Here is a 21,054-nt window from a genome sequence, read left to right as displayed (position 1 = left end):
TGGGACACTGTTTAGGGGCAGGAATTGGTTTGGAAGGAGTGTGGTGTGAGAGGCTGTGTGCAGGGGCGGGGGGGGGGAGGGTGCCGGGGGTTGTGCGTCTGACCTAAATGGGGCGCCGTCCGCTGGGAGGTGGCGTGGAGTTGGGGGGCAGTGGCACTGGGGGTGGGAAGCCCCAGGATCAGGATCAGACATGAGACAGAGGACGGGGTGGAGGTGTAGACAGGCCGAGGGGCGGGTGGCCCCGAGGGGTGGGGGCGGGGAGGGCAGCAGGGACAGAGTCAGGGTGGGGACCGTGGCCCCAGCCCTGTGTTCCCCCCTTTCGTCCAGTAGGTCTCCTATCACCCACCACCCATGAGGCCATTTCACAGACAAGGAAACCACGGTGGAGGGTAGAGTGACTTCCTGAATCACTTGGAAGGTTCGGATCCCGGAAGCAGCGGAGTTGCAGGAGGGACTGGGCCCAGCCGACGGCTCCTTAGTCACAAGCCCCTTTGGGGCCGCCCGGGGCAGATGGGAGGCCTGGCGAAGGTTCCGGGGCGCGAGCGGCCGCACGCAGACGCCCTGTGAGCGAGCTGCCGTTGTGTGCAGGTCCCCGGCGGCGGGTGTGGCCCCTGCCCTGCTGCCACCTCCTCCTGCTTGTTACTGTGCCCTCCAGGCTGTTCCGCATCAAGCCCGCACCGAGAGCGGGTAAATGACACTGTTGTGACGTGTTTTTGTTTAAAATCTCCTTTTCCAAGTGTGCAGTTCGGTGGCTGCGGTGCATTCACAGGGTCGCACAGCTGCCGCACCACCTAATTTTAGAACCTTTTTTGTCACCCAGGAAAGAAGCCGCCGGTGCAGTCAGCGGTCCCACCCTCGGCAAACGCCAGTCTGCTGTCTGTCCCTGGAGTTGCTGGGTCTGGACCACTTGGGGTGGACGGGGTCACTCCAGGGGGTCCGCGGGGCCGGCCTGTCCCTCAGCACGGAGTCTCCGGGTGCGGCCAGGGGCGCCCACTCTGCACCCTGCGCCAGGGTCCGCTTCTTTCCAAGACCGAGTGACATCCCCGGTGTGGCCACAATACGTCTGCTTGTCTGTCCGTCGGCCGGTGGACAGTTGGGCCGGCGTGCATGGTGCAGCCGCGAACGTTCTAGCGTGAGCTTTTGTGTTGACGGGCGCTTTCCGTGCGGGGGGTGGGGGGCTGCCGGCTCCTCCAGGCCCTCCGCGGCCCTGGGTTTGCCCTCACGAGCGGCTGCTGCCGCGTTCTGCATCCCCGCCAGCAGTGCTGTGGTTCCCGTGAGGCCACATCTTTGTCACACTTGTCCCTGTCGCCATGATTGCAGCCCCCGAGGGGTGTGAGGGGCGCCCCCCTGTGGCTGGGCCCGCATTCCCTAAGGATCAGTGATGTTGGACATCTTGTCACAGGCTCGTTGGCCGCTGGGGTGTCCTTGGAGACATGTCCAGGTCCTTGCTCGCTTTAAAATTGGATTATCTGTCTAATTATGGTTGAGTTGTGGACGTGTTAATCCGTTGTAGACAGCACAGACTTGGGCCCCAGCGCCCCCTACTGGCCCCCCAGGGTTCCTGCTTGCCACCACCTCCCCCGCTGGATGGTGGATTCTTTGAAATACACCGTGGTAGCCTTTCTCTTGCCTGTTGAGTAGCCAGCACGGTGCCAGGCACACAGTAGGTGTTCAATAAATGTTGACTGGAGAGAATGAGGGCTCTGCCCACCGGCTAGGCGCTCGGAGGACCCTGCCCGGTCCCTGCCGCACAGGCTTTGACGGGCCACGTTTGGAGTCTGCCTTACTGGCAGGGACAAAACAGCTGTGGTGTCTGCAGGGCAGCTGGGACCCACACAGGAATTTATTGAGCACTGACTGTGTGCCTGGCCATGAGCTGGCCCCAGGAACGGCAGCAAATAGCCCCAGGGCGGTGTGGGACTGGTGGACTGGCCGAGGGGGCCGTGTCCATGCACCTGTCACATAGCGCCCCTCTTCCTGCTGATGGGATGGAGGGAGCGGGGCCAGGGCTGACAGTGAGACCTGGCGGGCCTGGGAGAGCCTTCGGGGTAGGGACTGGCCCACAGATGCCCCGAGGACGGTGGAGCAAGCCTGGGCAGGCTGGGCGGGTCGCAGCTGCTCCAGGAGGAGCGGTTTTCAGCGCATGTGCGGGCGGAGGGAGCAGGGCCACCCCGGGACGCTAGGGAGCCACCTGGCGGTGGCTGTTCCAGACCCGTGGGGCTGTGGCGGGCGTTCGGGGGCCCCCCCTGGCCGTGGAGGCCACAGCCCCCCTGGGCTCTGGCGTCCCGCACCCCCTGGACAGCACGGGGGCTGAGTGGCTGCGTCTGCGGGCGGGGCCCAATCTGGAGGAAGTTAATTGTGGATCCCCGAGAGAAGGTGGCGGGACTGCAGCAGAGGTCAGAGTTTTCTCGGGGCTGGAGGCTGCTCCGTGACAGTGGCCATCAAGTGTTCACAAGCGCAGAGCGCCCTGTTAGCTGGAGGCCTGAGCAGGAGGTGGGGAGGGCAGGAGTGTGCCGGACGATGCAGAGACAGACGGGGAGGGAGAGAGGGGAGGGAGAGACGAGGAAGGAGAGGGAGAGACAGAGATGGAGAGCAGGCAGAGGGAGGAGAAGGGAGGCCACAGGCAGGCGGAGGAAGGAGGGACGCATCCCCTCTTGCGGTCAAGAGCACCTGCTGCCTCTCCTTGGCCCTTTGTTTCCAAGCAGCCGCCGCTGCCCGCTGGGGCCAGCAACCCTTAGCTTTACTTACCTTTCTGTCACCTTCCTGTCAAGTCCCAGCGTCAACCCCCCAGAGCTCGCCGTCCTGCTGCTTGAGGGAGGAGCCGTCGCCGTGGGGGTCACACGGTGCCCCCAGTGCCCTGGCAGGCGCCCTACCTCAGTCTCCAGCCCTGCGCCCGCCCGTCAGGACTGCCAGCAGCCAGAGCCTTCGCCGGGATCGAGGTCCCGGATGTGGGGCCTTGGAGGTGGCCCCGTGGGCACGGCTCTCCAGGCTCCGCTGTGAGCTCACCTCACTCTGGCCTGTTCGGGTGCAGGGGTGACGATTCCGGCCCTGCCTCCACCTGCCTGATGGAACAGAGCCCCGGCCTGGGGACACCCCACCTCTGGGGAACCCCTCGCTGGGCCTGGGCTTTCTGAGCTGGAGAGGTCTCAGGGCTCGGCCTGGGGACTTCTGCGTCCCCCTCAGGAAGGCCAGCAGACCCCTGCCCCCGGGCCTCCCCTTCCACTCATGGCCAGAGGGGAGGGCTTCCTGTGGAAGCATCTGGAACTCCCTCGGGGTGTCAAGCCCTCCAGCCAAAAGCCCTGGGCGCCGGCCTGCCCTGTGGCGGAACAGTCCAGTTTATTCCTCGCTGCAGGGAGGGTGGGCCCTCTCTCGGAGACGTGCGGGTGTTAGAGTGCGGGTGTTAGAGCTTTGGGGGGGGGCGGTTCGGGGAAGGTCTTAGAGGGGGGTCTCTTCTGCTCTTCCTTTCCAAGCCTCCAGGACTCCGGCTGACAGCCCAACAAGGTCGTTTCAGGAGAACCCAGTCTCGAGGGCCTGTCAGCCTGGGCTGTGACGGGCATCTGGGGCTGGGGTGGGGTCTGGCCAGCTTCCCTGAGGAGCTGGGCCCTGGGCCCTGGGCCCTGACGAGGAGCTGGGCCAGGGGAGGGGACTGGCAGAGAGCGCCAGTGTCAGGCCTCAGGCCAGTCCCCACAGGGCCAGGAGTCAGGAAGGGCAGGAAAAGGTTCAGCCCGTGACCTGCCCTGTCCCCAGACATGCCTGTGGCCCACCTCCTCGGGGTGGCAGGCCTTGTGGGGGCCCAGAGTCCTGTTGGTATCCTGGGGCATGAGGTCAGAGGAAGGCCCTGGCGGGGGAGTGGCAGGGAGGTGGCATGTGCCCCGCACAGCCCAGCCCCACGGGCACCAAGGAATCAGGGGGGTGTAGGTAGAGGGGTCTGGGCCGGTCACTGCTGGCTGGCAGGGCCCCTCCTGTTCTCTCCTCTCCCCTCCAGGTCTCAGCGCTGCCTGTCCGGAGACCCCTGTGCAGCCCCGGTGTCCCTCTCCACAGTGGGCAGTGGCATCCTGGGTGTCCCTCCCCAGGCCCAGCATGACCCTGGAGCTGGCCCCCGTGGGTGCCACAGGGGCCGGCGGGGACTCGGGTCCCTGTGTCCTTGGCCGGCCGAGCTGGCATCCAGCGGGGTGGGTGTGAGGGTCCTGAGTGCTCTGACCCTGCTCTGGGGGGGGGGGGTCCTGGCTTGTAACGATGTCCTGGATGTTTGCAGCCACTCCCCCAGGACGTGCCGTTTCTATCGGTGACCAGATCACAGGTTTGGTGACCGACCACTGCCTGCCTAAATCTCAAGTAGAGGCCAGTGGGAATAAGGATGCGATTTCTCTCCCCACGACTCTTGACTTCCCCTGGGGGCCTGCACGCCCCAGGTGGGGCCCCTGCTCCCACCCCTCCCCTGGGGAGCAGCTGTCAGGTCTGAAATTGGACTGTCCCCCTCTGTGTCCCCTGGGGAGTCTTGACGGGAGCATTCTCACTGTGCAGTTCTGTCGAAGTTCGGGCACCGCTTCTTAATGGCCGTGGGACCCCTGGGCCAAAAGGCAGGAGCCCCCCAGGGAGCCCGGAAAATGGGGGTTCAGGCAGGGGGTTATTGGCAATGACGGGAAGTGGAGGTGATCTCTGTCAGGAGGGGCCGGGACCCCCCCCCAGGGCAAAGGAAGCCGGGGCTGCTGCATCCACGGCCACTCTTTCCTGGGGCTCTGCACACCCCACACAGCGCACCTGCTGGGGCCCACAATCCGTGGTTCCTGGTGCAGTCACGGGGCCGTGCACCGGCCCCCCCAGGAACCCGGTACCCCGCCGTCCTTTCCCCGGCTCCCCCACTCTCTCACTGGCGGCTCCACATCTCCTTTCTCTCGCTGGATTTGCATCTTCTGGACATTTCACATCCATGCGGCAGACAAGCTACACGGCCTTTCCTGTCGTCAGGCTCTGGGATGCTCTCTAGGTCCGTCCGCAAAACACGGGCCAGAGCTCTGCCCCTCCTGGACTCTCGAGCTTTCCAGGGCGTGGACGGCCACCTCCGGCTCAGCCAGCCCTCGGCTGAAGGGTGTCCCGGGTCCGTCCACCTTTGACTCTTTGGATGCTGCTGCTGTGAATGAGTGTGTGCGGGTGTGCGGGGAGCAGGTGCGTGTTCATTCCTCCTGGGTCCGTACCCCCCGCGGATTTCCCGGGTCAAACGGAAAGTCTGGGTTTAATCATTTGAGGGGCTGCCAGACTGTTGTCCAAAGTGTCTACACCAGTGGACATTCCCACTCAGCTTATTTTTAAAAAGAATCTTCTGGAAGCTGAGAAGTCCTTACCAGCCTCCCCCCTGGGGGGTGGATTTATTCCTGGACTTGGCAAAGTCTGTGTTTGGAGAAAACCCTAACAGGGGTGGGGATGGCGGTCATTCCAGGCTCGGGAAGCACCCCCCTCCCATTGCTGCCCCTCCGCCTCCACGCGGAGCCCTGCCCCAGCCCGCTGCGTGCCGGACGTGGCCGCCCGATGTCTCTCTGTCTCTGAGTCTCAGCTCCAAGGGGCTCTTTGTTCTCAGCATAGTTTCCGCCTCGGCATATGGAGGGTACTGAGCAGACAGTGGTTAAGTGATTGAATGATCATTGAGGTAAGGGTCTTCTCTCCCCGCTGCAGAACTGAGGCCTAGGGGCGGGGACAGGGGCCTGGAAGACACTTCCAAGACAGCTGCGTGGTGAGCACGATCCTGAGACCCAGGGGAGGAGCCACAGGAAAGGAGGTGACGCTGCTATATGGGGTCACCCCGACCACTGTCTGTTTTTCTCTGAGAGGGCAGGCTCTGGGGGACCCCCAGGAGCAGATGGCAGGCACCTGGGGCCTCTGGCCCTTCGTATAGGAAGGTAAGGGCCTCCATTGGGCAGTACCAGGCAGGTGGGGCCCCGGGGGCTGTAGCAGGCAGGTGGGGTCTCCGTGGAGCTATAGGAGGCAGGTGTGGTCAGTGTGGCGCTGTAACAGGTAGGCGGGGCCTTCCGGAGGATAAAAACCCACAGGGCTCCGTTCCTCCCTTTCTCCTCGAGTCGTCTTAGGTTTTCGTGTTCAGTCACTGCTCTTGCGGAGGCGCCAGGGCCTGAGGCACCGCTGTCACCGCCTGACAGCTGTAGAGACTGAGGGTAAGTTACTCTTGCAGCCTCTCGGTTGGTGGTGGAGCTAGACTTGCGCCTGAGCGCTTAGTGGAGGTTTCGCCCTCCCTCCCCCACCCCTGCTCTGCACTCACCTTTGCTTGGTCCTTGGAACAGGCAGCCCTGCGCAGGGGCCTCGCCCCCCTCCTGCTTCAGGTCTTCTAGCCTAGAGTTCGGGAAACCAAGCCCTGTGGGGTCTCCCCGGGGTTTGGAGATGATCTCCGGGGGTCGGAGCCCCGTGTCCGGCTACGGGTGCACGTCTGCCTGGGGCGGTGGTCCAAGCGCCTCACAAGCCTGGTCTTCCTGTGGGCCCTGAGCAAGGTCCCTTCGGTGGGAACGTGACGCCCTGGGCCGGGACGTGGGGGAGGGTGCGGTGGGGCTGTGACGCCGGCCCTGGGAGCGGGAGGGTGGAGACTTCCTGGGGAAATCGGCCATGGAGGCTGCTGTCTGAGGTCGGATGGAAGCTTAACGACCAGGTGGCTTTTCAGCACCAAGATCGTTGGTTCTCCCACACCGGAAGGTGAAAGAGAGAATGTTGGGGGTCCTGAAGTAGGAGCCGTTCAAGAGCCCCTACACGCCTCTCCTGCCTGGGAATCGCCCCCGCCCCCCGGGTCTGCGCCTCTGGGCAGGCTGAGTGTCTCTGATCCCTCTTCAGAATTCTCTAGAGGATTCTAATGGAAGAACGTGCGTTCTCTGTCTCCAGCGGCATCGGTCATGTGGAGGCCGCGGAACATTCCGGGGTCTGTGCCTCAGTGGGGCTGGGGGCCCGGGAGTCTGGATCTCCACGAGTTCACAGGAGAACTGTGGCCTGGCGAAATGGCAGCCACTATTGGCGGAGAGTTCTCCAGCGCTGCCTCTGTGCCTGGTCGCTTCTCAGCCCACCGAGGCCTCCTGACGGATTTTACGTGAACGCTGACTGCTCCGCGCCCAGCCCCTTCCTCAAGTACGCGTCCACCTCTTCCCCGTAATCGCCACATGGAGTGTTACTGTCCTTGTCCCCATTTCACAGATGCGGACAAGTGAGGCTCAGAGGATCTATCTGGGGTCGTGCGGCCCCACTCAGACCTGCCTGGCTTCTGACCACTGTGGCGAAGCGTCCTTTCTTGAGAGGGTCTGACCCCTCACTCCCTGTCCCCACTCCCTGCGGCTCCCACCCAAGAGTTTGCGTTAACCCCTGACCTCAGGCTAACCTGGTGGGCCTCCCGCAGCTGCCAGTCCTCCGTGGGTGACCAGGGAGGGGAGGCTGGGCCCAGGGGAGGTGCTCTCCAGACGGTGGGGTTCGGGGCAGCCCTCTCCTCCTGCTGCGTCCCGTTCCGGCCTCCCTGTTCACAGCCAGAGGGAGAATAAGGGGCAGCCGGGGATGGAGGGATCCGCGTTGGGGAACAGGTGGCGCCTGCTCGCTCAGGCCCGGCTGGATGTGGGGCTGGAGGCCGGTGGTGGCCGGGTGCCCGGGTCTTGTCCGCCTGCGGGTTCTGGACCTTTCCCCAGGCAGAGGGCCACGCCAGCCATCAGGGCGTCAGAGGGAACAGCCGGCTGCCTCCAGTGTCCTGGCGCCCCGGTGCTGGGGGCACAGCCGCTGTTTTGGGGGGCTGCCCTCGCTCGGCGTGAGTTCCCTTTCCACCTTGTCTCCGCCATCCCGCACCGGCAGCCCCACGCACAGCACGCCTGAGGGGCGCCTGGCCCTGGGGCGCCGTGTGCGGTGAGGGCTGGAGCCTGCCTGCCTTGCGGTGCCTCACCCGGTGCGCGGCAGCCGGCCCGGGGGCCTGGGTATCGGGTGCAGCTCGTTGGGGTCCCGGCTCGGCTGTTCCCTTGGCGTCCGGAGTCTGGGCAGGTGACACTGGGCACCCAGTGGAAGAAGCCCTGGGCGCCCCTGGCCGGTGGAGAGGCCCTTCTGCCCTCTCCGTGAGGTCAGGGCCATGAGGCGAGCGGAGTCCGTGTGCGGGAGGGGTGTGGCTCGGCAGGAGCTGCGCAGGGGCCGCTGGCCGGGGTCTCCGGAGCGGCTGCTCCTTGACTTGGCCTGGACCTGCACCCACCCGCCGCCCTCCCAGGGCGCAGACGTCCCCTGGGCGGGACCCTGTGGAGTCGGAGGTTCCTTCCAGGTCTGGGGACAGCCGAGCAGGGAGACCCCGACCCCCCCTTCCTGCTGTGTGGCCTTGGAAGAGTGTCCTCCTTGCTCTGGACCCGCAGGCCCTTGTGAAAGCACAACACCCGGAACTCTCTCGCAAGTCTCCGCTGCCCTTCGGACGCCTGGGCCGAGGTTCCTGACTGCCCGGGGCCCCAGCAGGGCTTTCCGGGTCCCCCCGCACTGGGAGGGCAGTGGCTATGCAGGTGTCTTTGTGAAGATCAAGGTCCTGGACTTGGAAAGGGCCTCCCTGACTCTGAGATTAGGTTTCCGCCGTATGTGAAAGGTGCCTTCCCTTTGTTCCTGACGCCTGAAGCCTGGACTGAGCTCGTCGCCAGGGAGTGGGTGGCTGGAAGCCTGAGGGCCGGGCGCTGCGTGCAAGAGGCTGGTCTGGAAGGTGTCACCGGGCACGGCCGCAGCTGGGACCTGGGGAGGGGACAGGGCGAGGGTCCGTGCTGCCCGGCATTGGGGGGCGGGAGGAGGCGGCAGAGCCCGGGATTCCAGGGCAGCGTGACAACTCTGCAGCGTGCGGTACACGTACGTGCCCCCCCCCCCAGCGAGGGGTTCCACGCGTGCGTCAACACTGGCCCGCGGATGGGAACAAGTGCATCACAGCGTCTCGAGCTGGGGGAAGGGCACGCTGAGGGGCACAGGGGACATCTGCGCGCTCCTACTCATTCTGTAGACGGCTCCTCGGTTTACAAGCCCTCCCCAGGATGAGTAGGCATGGGGAGCAGACGGGCACCAGGACCCCAGCCCTGGAGCGGGCACCCCAAGGGCCATGGAGGGCACAGCTGGGCTGGCCCCTTGTGTCCTCTCCCTGCACCGTGCCGGGGTGCAGGGCTGCCTCCACTGTGCACGAGGTGTCTGACCCTCAGGGACGCGTCTCCCCTCCATCCAGACCCCTGGCCCGGGGCTTTGTGGCCTCTTTCGGGCTTCCCTGCCAGTCTTCTGAGTGTGCGGGCCGGGCGCTCGCTGCGCTGGTGTCTTCTGTGGGGACGGGGCTGTCAGCACCTCCTCGAGGTCTGATCCTACCCGAGCGGGAGGATCCCAGGACTGTTGAAGAATGTTCTTAGGAAGCTCCTTCCCCTCCCCTCAACATGCTCCACCATCGGGGCCCCTGGAAGGCTCAGCTACACATCTCTTGATGTCGGCTCAGGTCATGAGCTCCGGGTTCGTAACATCCAGCCGCACGTCAGGCTCTGTGCTGACAGCCCGGAGCCTGCTTGGGATTCGCCCTCTCTGCCCCTCCCCTGCTCATGCCCTTCATTAAGATAACATGTGCCCGTATCCTTTAGTGCCCCAAACAAAACCCCGCTTAGAACAGGGGCTCCTGGGCGGGTCAGCGGGTAAGTGTCCGACTTTGGCTCAGGTTATGATCTCAACGGCTCATGAGTCTGAGCCCCGGGTCAAGCTCTCTGCTGTCAGCTCGGAGCCTAGAGCCTGCTCTGGATTGTCTGCTCCCCGCTCCCCTGCTCATGTACTCCTTCTCCCTCAAAAATAAACCAACATTAAAGAATTTTTTTTCAAAGAAGTGCCAGGGGTGCCGGGGGGCACAGTCAGTTAATCATCCCGCTTCGGCTCAGGTCAGGATCTCACCATTTGTGGGTTTGGGCCCCACGCTGGGCTCTGTGCTGACAGCTCAGAGCCTGGAGCTGCTTCAAATTCTCTCTCTCTGACCCTCCCCCTGCTCACGGTGTCTTTCTGTCTGTCTCTCACAAAAATAAATAAAACATTAAAAAACTAAAAAAAAATCCTGCGCAGAACAAAAACCCACAGGACCCAGCCCCCTCCATTCGCCCCTGCCCACACATCCGAGCGGCTAACTAGCCGGATGCGCCCCCGCTTTCTTCGTGCTCACACCTGTGCTGTGTGGACTTGCTGCTGTGCTAGACGAGGGCCTTGCAGTGTTCAGGAGCCCCTCCCCTCAAGCTTTCCAGTCCCAGGTCACCGTTTTGTTAGCCCTACATTCAGGGCTCTTCCTCTTTACAAGAGTGACGGCGCTGGAGGCGCTGACCGATGAGCTCGGGGCTCCGGGTGCCTCTACCGGCCGCACACGCAGCCTGACTTCCAACCCCGGCTCCCCCCCCCCCCCCCCCCCCCCCCCCCCCCCCCCCCCCCCCCCCCCCCCCCCCCCCCCCCCCCCCCCCCCCCCCCCCCCCCCCCCCCCGCCCCCCGCCCCCCGCCCCCTGCCCCGCACGGTCCTTAAGTCCCTCGCCCTCTCCCTGCCTTCCACGTGTCCCCCACCGGTGTGCACGGAGCTGACGTGGGCTTGATGTCCTTCCCTCCGTGTGTCCGCCAGCGCTGCCGGTGTCCCCCGCTTCCCTTCCGGGAAGTCCCCTGGCCCCTCTAGTTTGCTGCGTCCCGTCTCTCCTGGTTCACCCCCCTGTGGTGTCCTGCGTGTCCTGCGGCGTCTCCCCAGGGAAAGAAGCCTGCAAGATCGCTTCTGTGGCCTCGCTGATAAATTGGTCATTTACAGGATTCTAGGCTGACGCCCGACCTTGGGGGCGGGGGCAGCCTCCCCCGACTGCTGGGTTTCCCGGTGCCGTCCAGAAGACACTCGTGTTCTGATGCTCAGCCCTTCACGTGGGGTCGTGCCCCTCCCCAAGTGTCTGGGACCATCACTCTGGGGTGTGTGTCCCGGGGAGGGGCTGCCTGAGGTCCCCTGGTGCCAGGGCGTGGCGGCCGCCCTTCCCCTCCTGCCGCTCCAGGCCGGACGCTCGGTTCCAGGACACTCTCCCACCCCAGGTCTTCGGTGGGTTTCCTCTGCTGCTTTTCCAGAACTCCTGCCGTAGAGACGTGGGCCTTCCGGCTTGCCCTGCACAAGGCTGATTCTCTCCTCTTTCCCACTACTTGGTCCCCTCTCCTTTTTTTGTTACAGTGTCTGCTTTTCTTGACTTTGTCGTCTTCCGGCTCCTCCATGAGTTTAGTTTCCTGGAGCTCACTCTTTTCATCTTTTTTTTTTTTTTTGCCGTGTTTCGTTTGCACTTCATGGATGCAGTGTTTTTATGGCTTTATTTCCTGGCCTCCCTGGTGTCTTATGTGCCCTGCATTTTCCAGGATTCTCTCGTTTCCCCCCTTCCTGTCATTGTATGTTTGGGTCCCTTTTCCTACTGGAGGTTCCTCCAAACGTCTGCTGACCCGAGTTAAAGGTCCCGAGCAGCCTGATTGGGAGGCTCCTCCCCTCCTGCCCGCACGCGTGCCTGCTGCCGCCGTGCTGGGCCGGCCGGGAACACAGGCGGAGCCTCTGCTCAGGGCGAGGTGTTCCCCCCAGACGTCCCGTGTCTGGTCCCACGCGTCACCCCCAGGTTCCTCTCTGCCTGGGGGCCCCTGGGTGTGGTTTCCTGGTTCCGTTTCTCCTGGAACTTTTCTGTGTCCTGCACAACAAGTATTCATATGTTCTTACCCATCTGGTTTGTGTCCTTTCTCTTGGGTCATCCTCCTGACCTCTACAGTCCTGTCACCTGGCTAGAGACTCAGAATGTCCTGTGGGTTTGCGGGGCCACCAGAACCAAATGTCACATGCTGCGGGGGCTTAACCACTGGACCTTTGTTCGTCCCAGTTCTGGAGGCTTGAGGTGCAAGGTCAAGGTGTGGGGGCTGGTTCTTCCGAGGTCCCTCCCCGGGGCTGACAGGGGGCCACCCTTCCTGCCTCTTCACCTGGGTGCCCCTCTGCATGCACCCCTGGTTTCACTTCCCTGTTCTTTTTTTAATGTTCATTTTTGAGAGAGAGCAAGAGACAGAGCGTGAATGGGGGAGGGGCAGACCGAGAGGGAGACACAGAATCCGATGCAGGCTCCAGGCTCCAAGCTGTCAGCACAGAGCCGACGCGGGGCTCGAACTCATGAACTGCGAGATCGTGACCCGAGCTGAAGTTGGACGCTTAACCCACTGAGCCCCCAGGCAGCCCTCGCTTCCCTTCTTAGAGGAACACCAGTCCCGTTGGATTAGTTCCCGACAAGCAGCCGCGTGATTTCCATGGTGATAAGATGCAGCATGAAATCTACCATCTCCCCCACCTTAAAGTGCACGGTTCACTGGTGTGAAACACCCTGAGTGCCATGCACTGCTGTCCCCGCGTCCCCTCCAGAAGGCTGGTCTTGTAACAATGAGCCCCTGCCCGCATTAACCCCTCCCCGCCGGGCCCTGGCCCCTCCGTCCATCGTGTGGACTTGAACTACCTACCCGGAGTCTCTCCCGTGAGTGGAACCCACGGTAATGATCTTTCCGTGTCTGGCCGTTCTCCTTAGCACAGTGTCCCGAGGGCTCGGCCGCATTCTACCTGGTGTCAGGATTCCCTCTCCTTAAGGCTGAATAACGTCCCGTTGTGTGGACAGACCACCCTTCCTTTATTGATCCGTCTGCGGACCCTTGGGTGGCTTCCATGTCTTTAGCACCGCTGTGAGCATGCTGTGTGAAGGCCCGAGGTCCTGCCACCGTTCCGGGGGGCGCCGGGCCGAGCTGGGGGGTGGGTGCATGCGGGGGTGGGTGGGGGCCTGGAGTATTTAAAAGAAAAATACTTCCGGGGCGGCTGGGTGGCTCAGTCGGTTGAGCGTCCAACTTCGTCTTGGGTCATGATCTCACAGTTCGTGGGTTCGAGCCCCGTGTCAGGCTCTGTGCTGACAACTCGGAGCCTAGAGCTGCTTCGGATTCTGTGTGTCCCTCTCTCTCTGCCCCTCCCCTGCTCACGTTGACTCTCTGTCTCTCAAAAAAAAAAAAAAAAGAACAACATAAAAAAATGCTTGCTAGTGCTGGTGATGATGGGGAGAAATGGTCACTCTTACGTGGCCTGCTCCATGGGCAACTTATCAAAAGCCTTAGAGGAAAAACAAAGAAACTTCCCTTTGAGCAAATTCATTCTAGGCCTATATCCTGAGGATGTAACTTGCATACAAAGAGAAGCTATCAAAAACGGGGAATGACCTAAGTGCCCCACGGAGGCATGGCTTCTAACTTCCGTGTTGTGGAACGTCCGGGTTGGGGGCTGGCTGCCTGCACGTACAATGCAGAGAAGGTGGAGGAGGGGGGCGGGACAGGAGGGGGGCGGGGGCGGGGGGAGGGTGGTCTGCCAGTTGAGCTGTGGACTCTTGACTTCAGCTCAGGTCATGATCTCCCGGCGGGTGAGATCCAGCCCCATGGCAGGCTCTGCGCTGGCAGCACGGCGTCTGCTTGGGATTCTCTCTCCCACTCTCTCTGCGCCTCCCCTACCCCTGCTTGCACGTGCACTGTCTCAAAATGTTTTTAAAATGGAAAGAGGTCCAGGGTACATTGTGAAAGAAGGTTCCAGAGCCTGGTGCGCCCGCCTGTGCTAACCCTGCCACCCTCACTGCTGCTCGTGAGCTGGGGGTCCCCGGATGGGGCTCTTCACCACGCGGCCCTCTGCCGCCGCACCCCTGCCCGGGGGCCGCCACCACGCGGTCTCCTGTGGCCAGCCTGATTCGCTGGGTCCCCGTTAGGGCCTGGGAAGGTGGCTTTCTCCACGCGTGCACACACACACACGTGCACATGCACAACACAACACACGCACGCACAGGCGTGTGCACACACACAGTATGGGCACAGCAGGCGCCATTCGTCTTAGGGGCGTGTGGGCGGCACTGGTTTCCTTGTTTCCTGGAGGTTCTGGGTCGGCCCGGGGGTGGGCCTGGATGTGGGCGTGGGCTGTGAAGTTGCCCGGGTGGGGTCTTCACTCAGGGTGAAGCACACTCTGCCATTTGTTTCTAGAAACGCTGAGAAACCCACTTTGTGGGTGAATCATGAAGTGAAAGTGTGGGTGCACCCTGATCATCTGGGGTCCGCCTGCTGGGCAGACGGGGTGTGGGGATGGAGGGGCCTCACAGCTCCCTCCCTGCGTGGGCATCCCGTCCACCTGAGGAAAAGGAGCCCGGAGCTCTGCGGATGCCGTGCACTCCCCCGGGGAGACCCCTGCCCCACATGGGGCTCTCATGGCCGGGCCTGACGCCCGGGCACACAGACCCGAGGAGAGGGGTGGCTCCGGGGTGTCTTAGGGACACCAGGCTCACGGGCAGGGACAAGCGGTGCCCAGGGAGCCAGCATCGGGAGGAGGAGGCACGTCCCTCTCGCTCTGGGGGAGGAGCCTGGCTGCTTCTCTGGGCAGGAAGCATCTCTCAGGCTCCTCACCTCCTGGACCCGCGTCCCGGAGGGAGAAGGTGGGTGGCCCCGTGCTGGGCTCCAGTCCCCCGTGACGGGGGAGGGAGGGGCTGCACCCTGTGCCCACTGGAGGATCTGGATCTCCGGGAGGCAGGCCAGTCCAGGTGGGGAGGGAGGCCGCTGGAGGGGCGAATTGGGCTGGGCGGTGGCACTGGCTCCTGGGTGGCAGGTATGGTGTGGGGCTGACTAAGGAGGGGGCTCATCCACCTGCAGGCCTGGGACCCTCCAGGCAGGCTTGGACATCCACTCTAGCTGGGTTCAAATCCCACTCTTGTTGGTGACATCGGGTGGCTGTTTTGCCTCTCAGCCTCAGTCTTCTGTTTGTCAAATGGGCACAATGAGTCCTGACTTCACAGCAAATCTTCTCTCCTCTCCTTCCTTTGACTCTGGGGTGCCCCGCTGGTTCCCCCAGGAAGATCGGGCCCCGCCCAGGGCACGCGCTCAGGAGGCTGCCTCATCTGGCCGGCGTCTCAGCTGATGCCCAGTCCCAGAGGCCAGCCCGGGGTGGAGGCTGCGTCTTCCTCCGGGCTGGTCCTCTGGGTTGTGTGGCAAGTGTTTGGGGAGAGCGTCCGCTGAGGCAGGGGCTTCCGATGGGAAGATAAAAGCGCGTGAGCGATGTGCGGAGCTCTGGCGGGCGAGACGCCTGTGCCTCGGCAGCAGCTGACTGTCGGCCCGGCCCGAAACGCCGGGGGCTGCGGCTTGGGGCTTGGCTGGGCTCTGGCTTCTGGACTTTGGATGGGGTGCCGAGCCAGTGCGGGGTCCCCGTGCAGCGGCGGCCTCACCTCGGAGCTTGCTGGGGATGCAGAAGCCCGGGCTGGACTCACATTCAGGGGTTTTTATCATTTTATCATGCTCCTTGGGGCTTCTGATGCTGCTCAAGCGTAAGACAGCCCGCACCCCGTCCTGGCCTGGTCGTCTTCGCTCTTCCCTACAAGTCTCGCCGGATCTAGATGGCATTTCACAGGCAGGTCAGGGAGGTCTGCTTCCTCACCTGCAGTCCCTCGGGTCTCCTGATTCCAAGTTCCAGGTGATGGGGATGGAGGGGCCGGTCCATCATCTGCCTCACGATGGGCAGGTGAGGTTGGCGGTGGCGGAATCCACAAGCGGGTCACCTTACTGAGCTTACCTGGAGAGAAGCAGGGATGCCCCCACAGTCCGTCTGCATCTGTGTCCTTCCATGAGGGGGCCCGGGTGCACCCAGGAGGCACCCCTGCTCTGGGGATGCTCACAGCCTCCTGCAGGGACGACACCTGTCGGGGCCACTTGGTCTTCCCTTAGAACTGGGCGTGCTGGCTCCCGCCTTCTCACACACAGGCTGCCTGGGGTATAAAACAAGACTGGATTTAGGGTTTGCAAGTAACTGGTTGGATTCAAACATTGGGAGGGGCTTGAACTGAACCCTTTGCCCCCGACTCCTAGCCTGCTGGCCCCAGCAAGAAGGGAGCCGGCCTGGGTCTGTTCTCTGGATTGTACCAGCCCTTTGCGGGGAAGCGAGGGGGCGCTGCTCCCAGGCAGGTCCTGGCACTGGTCTGCGGTGTGTCCCTGATGTTGAAATCCAGTTTCTTACTGAGGTCAACCGTAGCCTCAGAGAGAAGTTCCCGCTGGGGGCGAAGATGCAGATGCAGGGCGCCTGGGCGGGTCCATTCGTTGGGTCCAACTTCAGCTCGGGTCATGGTCTCGTGGTTCATGGTTTGAGCCCTGTGTCGGACTCTGTGCTGACAGGGCAGTGCCTGCTTGGAATTCTCTCTTGTCCTGTCTCTCTCTCCCTACTTGCACTGTCTCCATCTCCCTCAAAATAAAACCTTAAAAAAATTATTTAAAAAATGCAGATGCAATACAAGCTCACACTTTGGTTGGGGAAGGTTCCCCATGCCCAGCTCTTCACGTTCCAGTGTTTCAGGCCGCAGACAGCGGGGGGCACGGCTACCTGCCCGCAACCGCCCCCCCCCCCCCCCCCCCCCCCCCCCCCCCCCCCCCCCCCCCCCCCCCCCCCCCCCCCCCCCCCGCCAGGCGGGGCTCGGGCCGCGGACGCGCAGCACACCTGTTCCTGCTCCGCTCGGCCAGGCCCCGTTGGCGTCGGGAGTTTGTTTTAAAGCCCGTGTGTCTCAGCTCTGAGTGTCCCTAAGAACTCAGCAGTCCCGTGCCTAGTTTTGGGAGTCTGAAAGCCCATGTTTTTCCACTGCGCTTCTGTTCATTTCTCTGCTGCCTGTCATTCCATTCTTCAAAAATGGATATGAAATCCACATAATGTGACCTTAACCATTTTAAAGTGGACAGTTTGGTGGCCTGTGACTCATTCACAGTGTTGTGTGACTACTATCTAGTTCCAAATTATTTTCATCCCCCCAAAAAGGAAACCCCATCCCCCGTCCCGGCAAACTGACACCGTGCTGTCTCCGGATGTCCCGTTCGGGACCTGAAGCATCCTTTCCCTCGCCGTTACCCTCAGCCGGCCCGGCGCACCTGCTGCCTGTACATTTCTGACTCTGTCCAGCGTCGGCTCCTGTGTAGGAGGAGCTCCGGGGTCACAGACATGTGAGCTCAGGCTCGGGGAGGCCTCGCTGCAAAGGTGTGTGCCTTGTGCAAGGCCAGTGTGGCCGGCCGGGCGGGAGGGATGTGCGCCCCGGGCTCAAATCCTGCCTTCCTGCTCTTGGCCGCGTGTGTCTTGTCTGGGCCTCAGCCCCTCTAGCCTCCGTTCCCTCCCCGGGCTCCCCAAGGCATAGAAGATAAAGAATAGTTCTCGTAGCTAAGTGTCAATGACCTTCCCGCACTTTTCAACCATGACCTCCTTTTTACCTGCACAACCACCTTCCCCACGGGTCGAAGCGGCCTTTCCCAAGGTCACAGCCCCAGGACGCGGGCCCAGGTCTGGCCCACTCCCAACTCCTCCCTGAGCACCCGCACCTCCAGCCTCCAGCAGGCCGTGCGTAAAGCTCCTGGAGCGCCTTTGCTTTTATTTCTTAAGTTTTGGAAAAATACACATAAAAACCCACCACTCGGAAGTGTACAGATCAGTGGCAGGAAGCACATCCACCTCTAGAACATTCTCATCTTCCCAAAGCAGAGCTCTGTCCCTGTTACATGCCAACTCGCCACCCCAGCCCCCAGGGCCCCCATCCACTTTGTGGGTCTGCGGGGACCTCTATGGGGGCCGTGCAGTGTCTGTCCCATTGTGACGGCTGCCCTCCCCAGCGTGGGGTCAAGGTCCCCACGAGCTGCAGCAGGGTTGAGCCCTCCCTTTGACGGCTGAGTAATACTCCACTGCACGGACCAGACCACGTTTTGCAGGACGCCCCTCTCACCTCACCCTCCTCTGCAAGCTTCAGCCTCCTCGGAGGGGAAGAGGGGCGCTGGGGGCCGAGTCTGCCTCCACGGGAGGGAGCCTGCCGTCCTTGCTGGCCCGGCTGCGGCAAAGCCTGGGGTGCCGGCGGGTGCCAGGTAAACCACCGAATTCTGATGAATTTCAGATCATCCCCAAAGGCTCTTCTAGAAGTTCATCCCCCGCAGTTCCCCCAAATCACTTGTTCACGGGAGCCTCTGCGTCCTGTCCCTTATCTGACACCCTGTCCCCACCCCACAGGCAGAAGTGGCACCTGGGCTTCGGGGTGCCCGTCCGCAGCTTGGACTGGGCTCAGGAGGCCTCCAAGGGTCTGCTCGCCTCGGGCCTCCCACCCTCAGGCAGGGAAGGAGTCATCCGGGACCACCGAGCCTGGTCCCAGGGGCCTCTCGGCCCCGGATCCCAGGACCTTTGTCCATCCTGACCCCTGTTACAGGCTGGCTGACTCTGGGCAGACTCCTCCAGAGAAGAAGGTGCCCAGTGCCTGGCACAGGCAGCCAGAGGCAGGAAGAGCGCTTGGTTGTGGCAGGGGTGGGAGGAGGGAGAGCCCAAGTTGAGGCAGCGGCCCAGGACTGCCTCCCCCAGCGGGGCACACCCCCACCCACCTCTGCAGTTACCAGGGGACTGGCCAGTGTGGGGTACAGACGCCCTCCCCAGCGGGTGGGATGAGTTCTGTGGGGTTGGGCTAAAGTGCCTGTGCTGCTGAGCCTGGCCCCGCCCCACCCAGCCCACCGCCCCGCCCCCATACGTTCACAAGAACCCTGTCTCCAGCTCTGCTCCTAGAAAGCACCTGTGTTGTGGGTCACTTTTGAAATGGACAGGCTGCTGTCATTGGAGCAGAGGGCTCTCTGGTCCCCCGCCCCGGCCACATCTACCCCCACCCCCCGGGCCAGACCTGAGTCACGAGGAGAACACCGGGCCCGGAGAGCCAGGCCCTTCTCCTCTGGGGAGCCGGAGAGCTGGGGGACCTGCCCTGCACACGTGGTTGGACCAGGCGGCCTCCGGAGTCGGTCCGTGGGATGCCAGACGTCCTGTGTGGTCACCCTGTGGGCTGGGGTCCCTAGGTGTTACTGAGGAGGGGTGCCTGCTGGGCTGGATTGGGTGGCGAGTGGGTCAGGGCAGGCTGTGTGGACAAGGTCTCAGATGAGCCCCCGGAGGGGCAGGACCTGTTCTGACTTGGGGGCAGTGGGTAGTGGCATGTCAAGGAGCGACATCCTTTGGGGGCCGTATTCCGAGGCTCCTTGGGGGGTAGGGCAGGTCCGGGCAGGCGATGGCCTGAGAGGGAGACGGTAGGGAGCAGTGGGGAGGGGGCCCTGTCTGGAGGACAAAGAGCAGGTTTGCCAGGTCCTGTAATTCTTTTAAGGAGAAACACGAGCAAACTTTCATGTACAACCTCTCAGTTTTGAAATGTAGGCCTTTCCAGTTTTTTAATAAAAACACTATGGCAGATAAAGTCTGTACATTGCTCCTGCAACAATGCGTTGGGAGAACGAGGGAACAGACACCCCGTTTTCCCCGAAAAGCCCTTCCAGGGCAGGGCGCCACTCAGTGGTGCCCAGTGAGGCCTGGCAGTGACTCTAGGAACCCTTGGGTTTTCATCCTCTCTCTACAGAAGAGGAGACTGAGGGTCAGAGGGCTTCCCATCATACAACCAGTGATATGAGCCTGCTTTGCAGGTGTATTTTTCCTTTTTACGCTCTTCTGGTGAGATGTTATATATTTAATAAAATTTGTAATTTGGATCCCTTTTTGAGCACACAGGTCAGTGGCGTTAAATTCACAACGTTGTGCAACTATCACATTTACTTTCAAAACTTCTCCATCATCACCTGGAATAGAAACTGATCCCATTAAACAACTTCCTGTTCCTACCCTCCTACCGCCCCTCCCCCCCGCCCCTGCACCTGTCATTCTTCTGTGAATTGGACTGTTGGGTCTCACGTAAATGTGATCACGGGTATTTGTCCTTTTGTCACTGGCGAGTTTCCCGGAGCGCAGAGTCCTCACGGTTCATCCATGCCAGCGCGGGGGGCAGGGTTTCATGGCTGGGAATATTCCGCTCTTCGGAGAGACCCACTTCCTCTCTCCCTCTTGCACCGCTGGGCCCTCAGGCTGTGCCCCCGCTGCTGCCATCTCAGTGACGCTCTGTGAACGTGGGTGTGCGAGTCCTTCCGAGTTTCTGCCCCTGATTCCTCTGGGGCCGGCTGCTCTGATTGCGATGCCTTCGTGTTCCCAGTGCTTACCACGTCCTCACTCACTGCTCGTCCAAACCCTTCCTACCGCCCCCCACTTGATCCGGGCTTGTAGCCTGGATCTGTGTCCCCCACGACCGGTGGGCGTCACTCGCTGAGAATGTGCTTCCCTCTCCTTCTGCGTCCCTCCCTGCCTTCTCGGGGTTGGGCCTTTGCCCGTGCGCAGGGGGAGCGAGCACTGCAGTTCATGGCTGACTCTGTAGGAGACTCAGACTCCCCCCTTCTCCCTCCCCAACCTCTAAGAGAGGTGCGGCCGCAGGAAGTGGGGCGCGAGGGTCCTTACGAAGCCGATTGGCGGTGGGTCAGCCTCGACCCAAACCGGGCCGTGCTGTCCCCCCTCCACCCCGTGGCCCCGCGGGGGCTGCTCACCCCTCTCCCCTGTGTCTCCGCAGGGACCTACCAGGGCCAGTGGGCCGGCGGCATGCGCCAGGGCTACGGCGTGCGGCAGAGCGTCCCCTACGGCATGGCGGCCGTCATCCGCTCGCCCCTGAGGACGTCCATCAACTCCCTGCGCAGCGAGCACACCAACGGCGCCGCACTGCACCCCGACGCGTCCCCGGCGGCCGGCAGCCCGGCCGTGTCCCGCGGCGGCTTCGTGCTGGTGGCGCACAGCGACTCCGACAGCCTCAAGAGCAAGAAGAAGGGGCTGTTCCGGCGCTCGCTGCTCAGCGGCCTGAAGCTGCGCAAGTCCGAGTCCAAGAGCAGCCTGGCCAGCCAGCGCAGCAAGCAGAGCTCGTTCCGCAGCGAGGCGGGCATGAGCACCGTCAGCTCCACGGCCAGCGACATCCACTCCACCATCAGCCTGGGCGAGGGCGAGGCCGAGCTGGCCGTCATCGAGGACGACATCGACGCCACCACCACCGAGACCTACGTGGGCGAGTGGAAGGGCGACAAGCGCTCGGGCTTCGGCGTCAGCCAGCGCTCGGACGGGCTCAAGTACGAGGGCGAGTGGGCCGCCAACAGACGGCACGGCTACGGCTGCATGACGTTCCCCGACGG

General features: G+C 62.8%; 1 protein-coding gene across 1 annotated transcript in view; it reads left to right on the top strand.

Annotated features, from left to right (window-relative positions):
• The window catches only part of LOC115280928 (junctophilin-3), a gene marked incomplete at its 3' end in the record, with an annotated part of 32,186 nt that extends 11,134 nt beyond the window's left edge, over positions 1-21,052 (top strand). The window contains exon 2 of the mRNA XM_029926106.1: positions 20,448-21,052. Within this exon, the coding sequence (XP_029781966.1) occupies positions 20,448-21,052 (605 nt within the window). The remainder of the gene's footprint in view (positions 1-20,447) is intronic.
• Between the last annotated feature and the right edge of the window lie 2 nt (positions 21,053-21,054).

This window comes from Suricata suricatta, chromosome 16, assembly GCF_006229205.1.
Source record: "Suricata suricatta isolate VVHF042 chromosome 16, meerkat_22Aug2017_6uvM2_HiC, whole genome shotgun sequence".
In the NCBI taxonomy this organism is placed as follows: Eukaryota; Metazoa; Chordata; class Mammalia; order Carnivora; family Herpestidae; genus Suricata; species Suricata suricatta.
The sequence above is the reverse complement of the archived record's forward strand: the minus strand, read 5'-3'. Positions and strand labels throughout refer to the sequence as shown.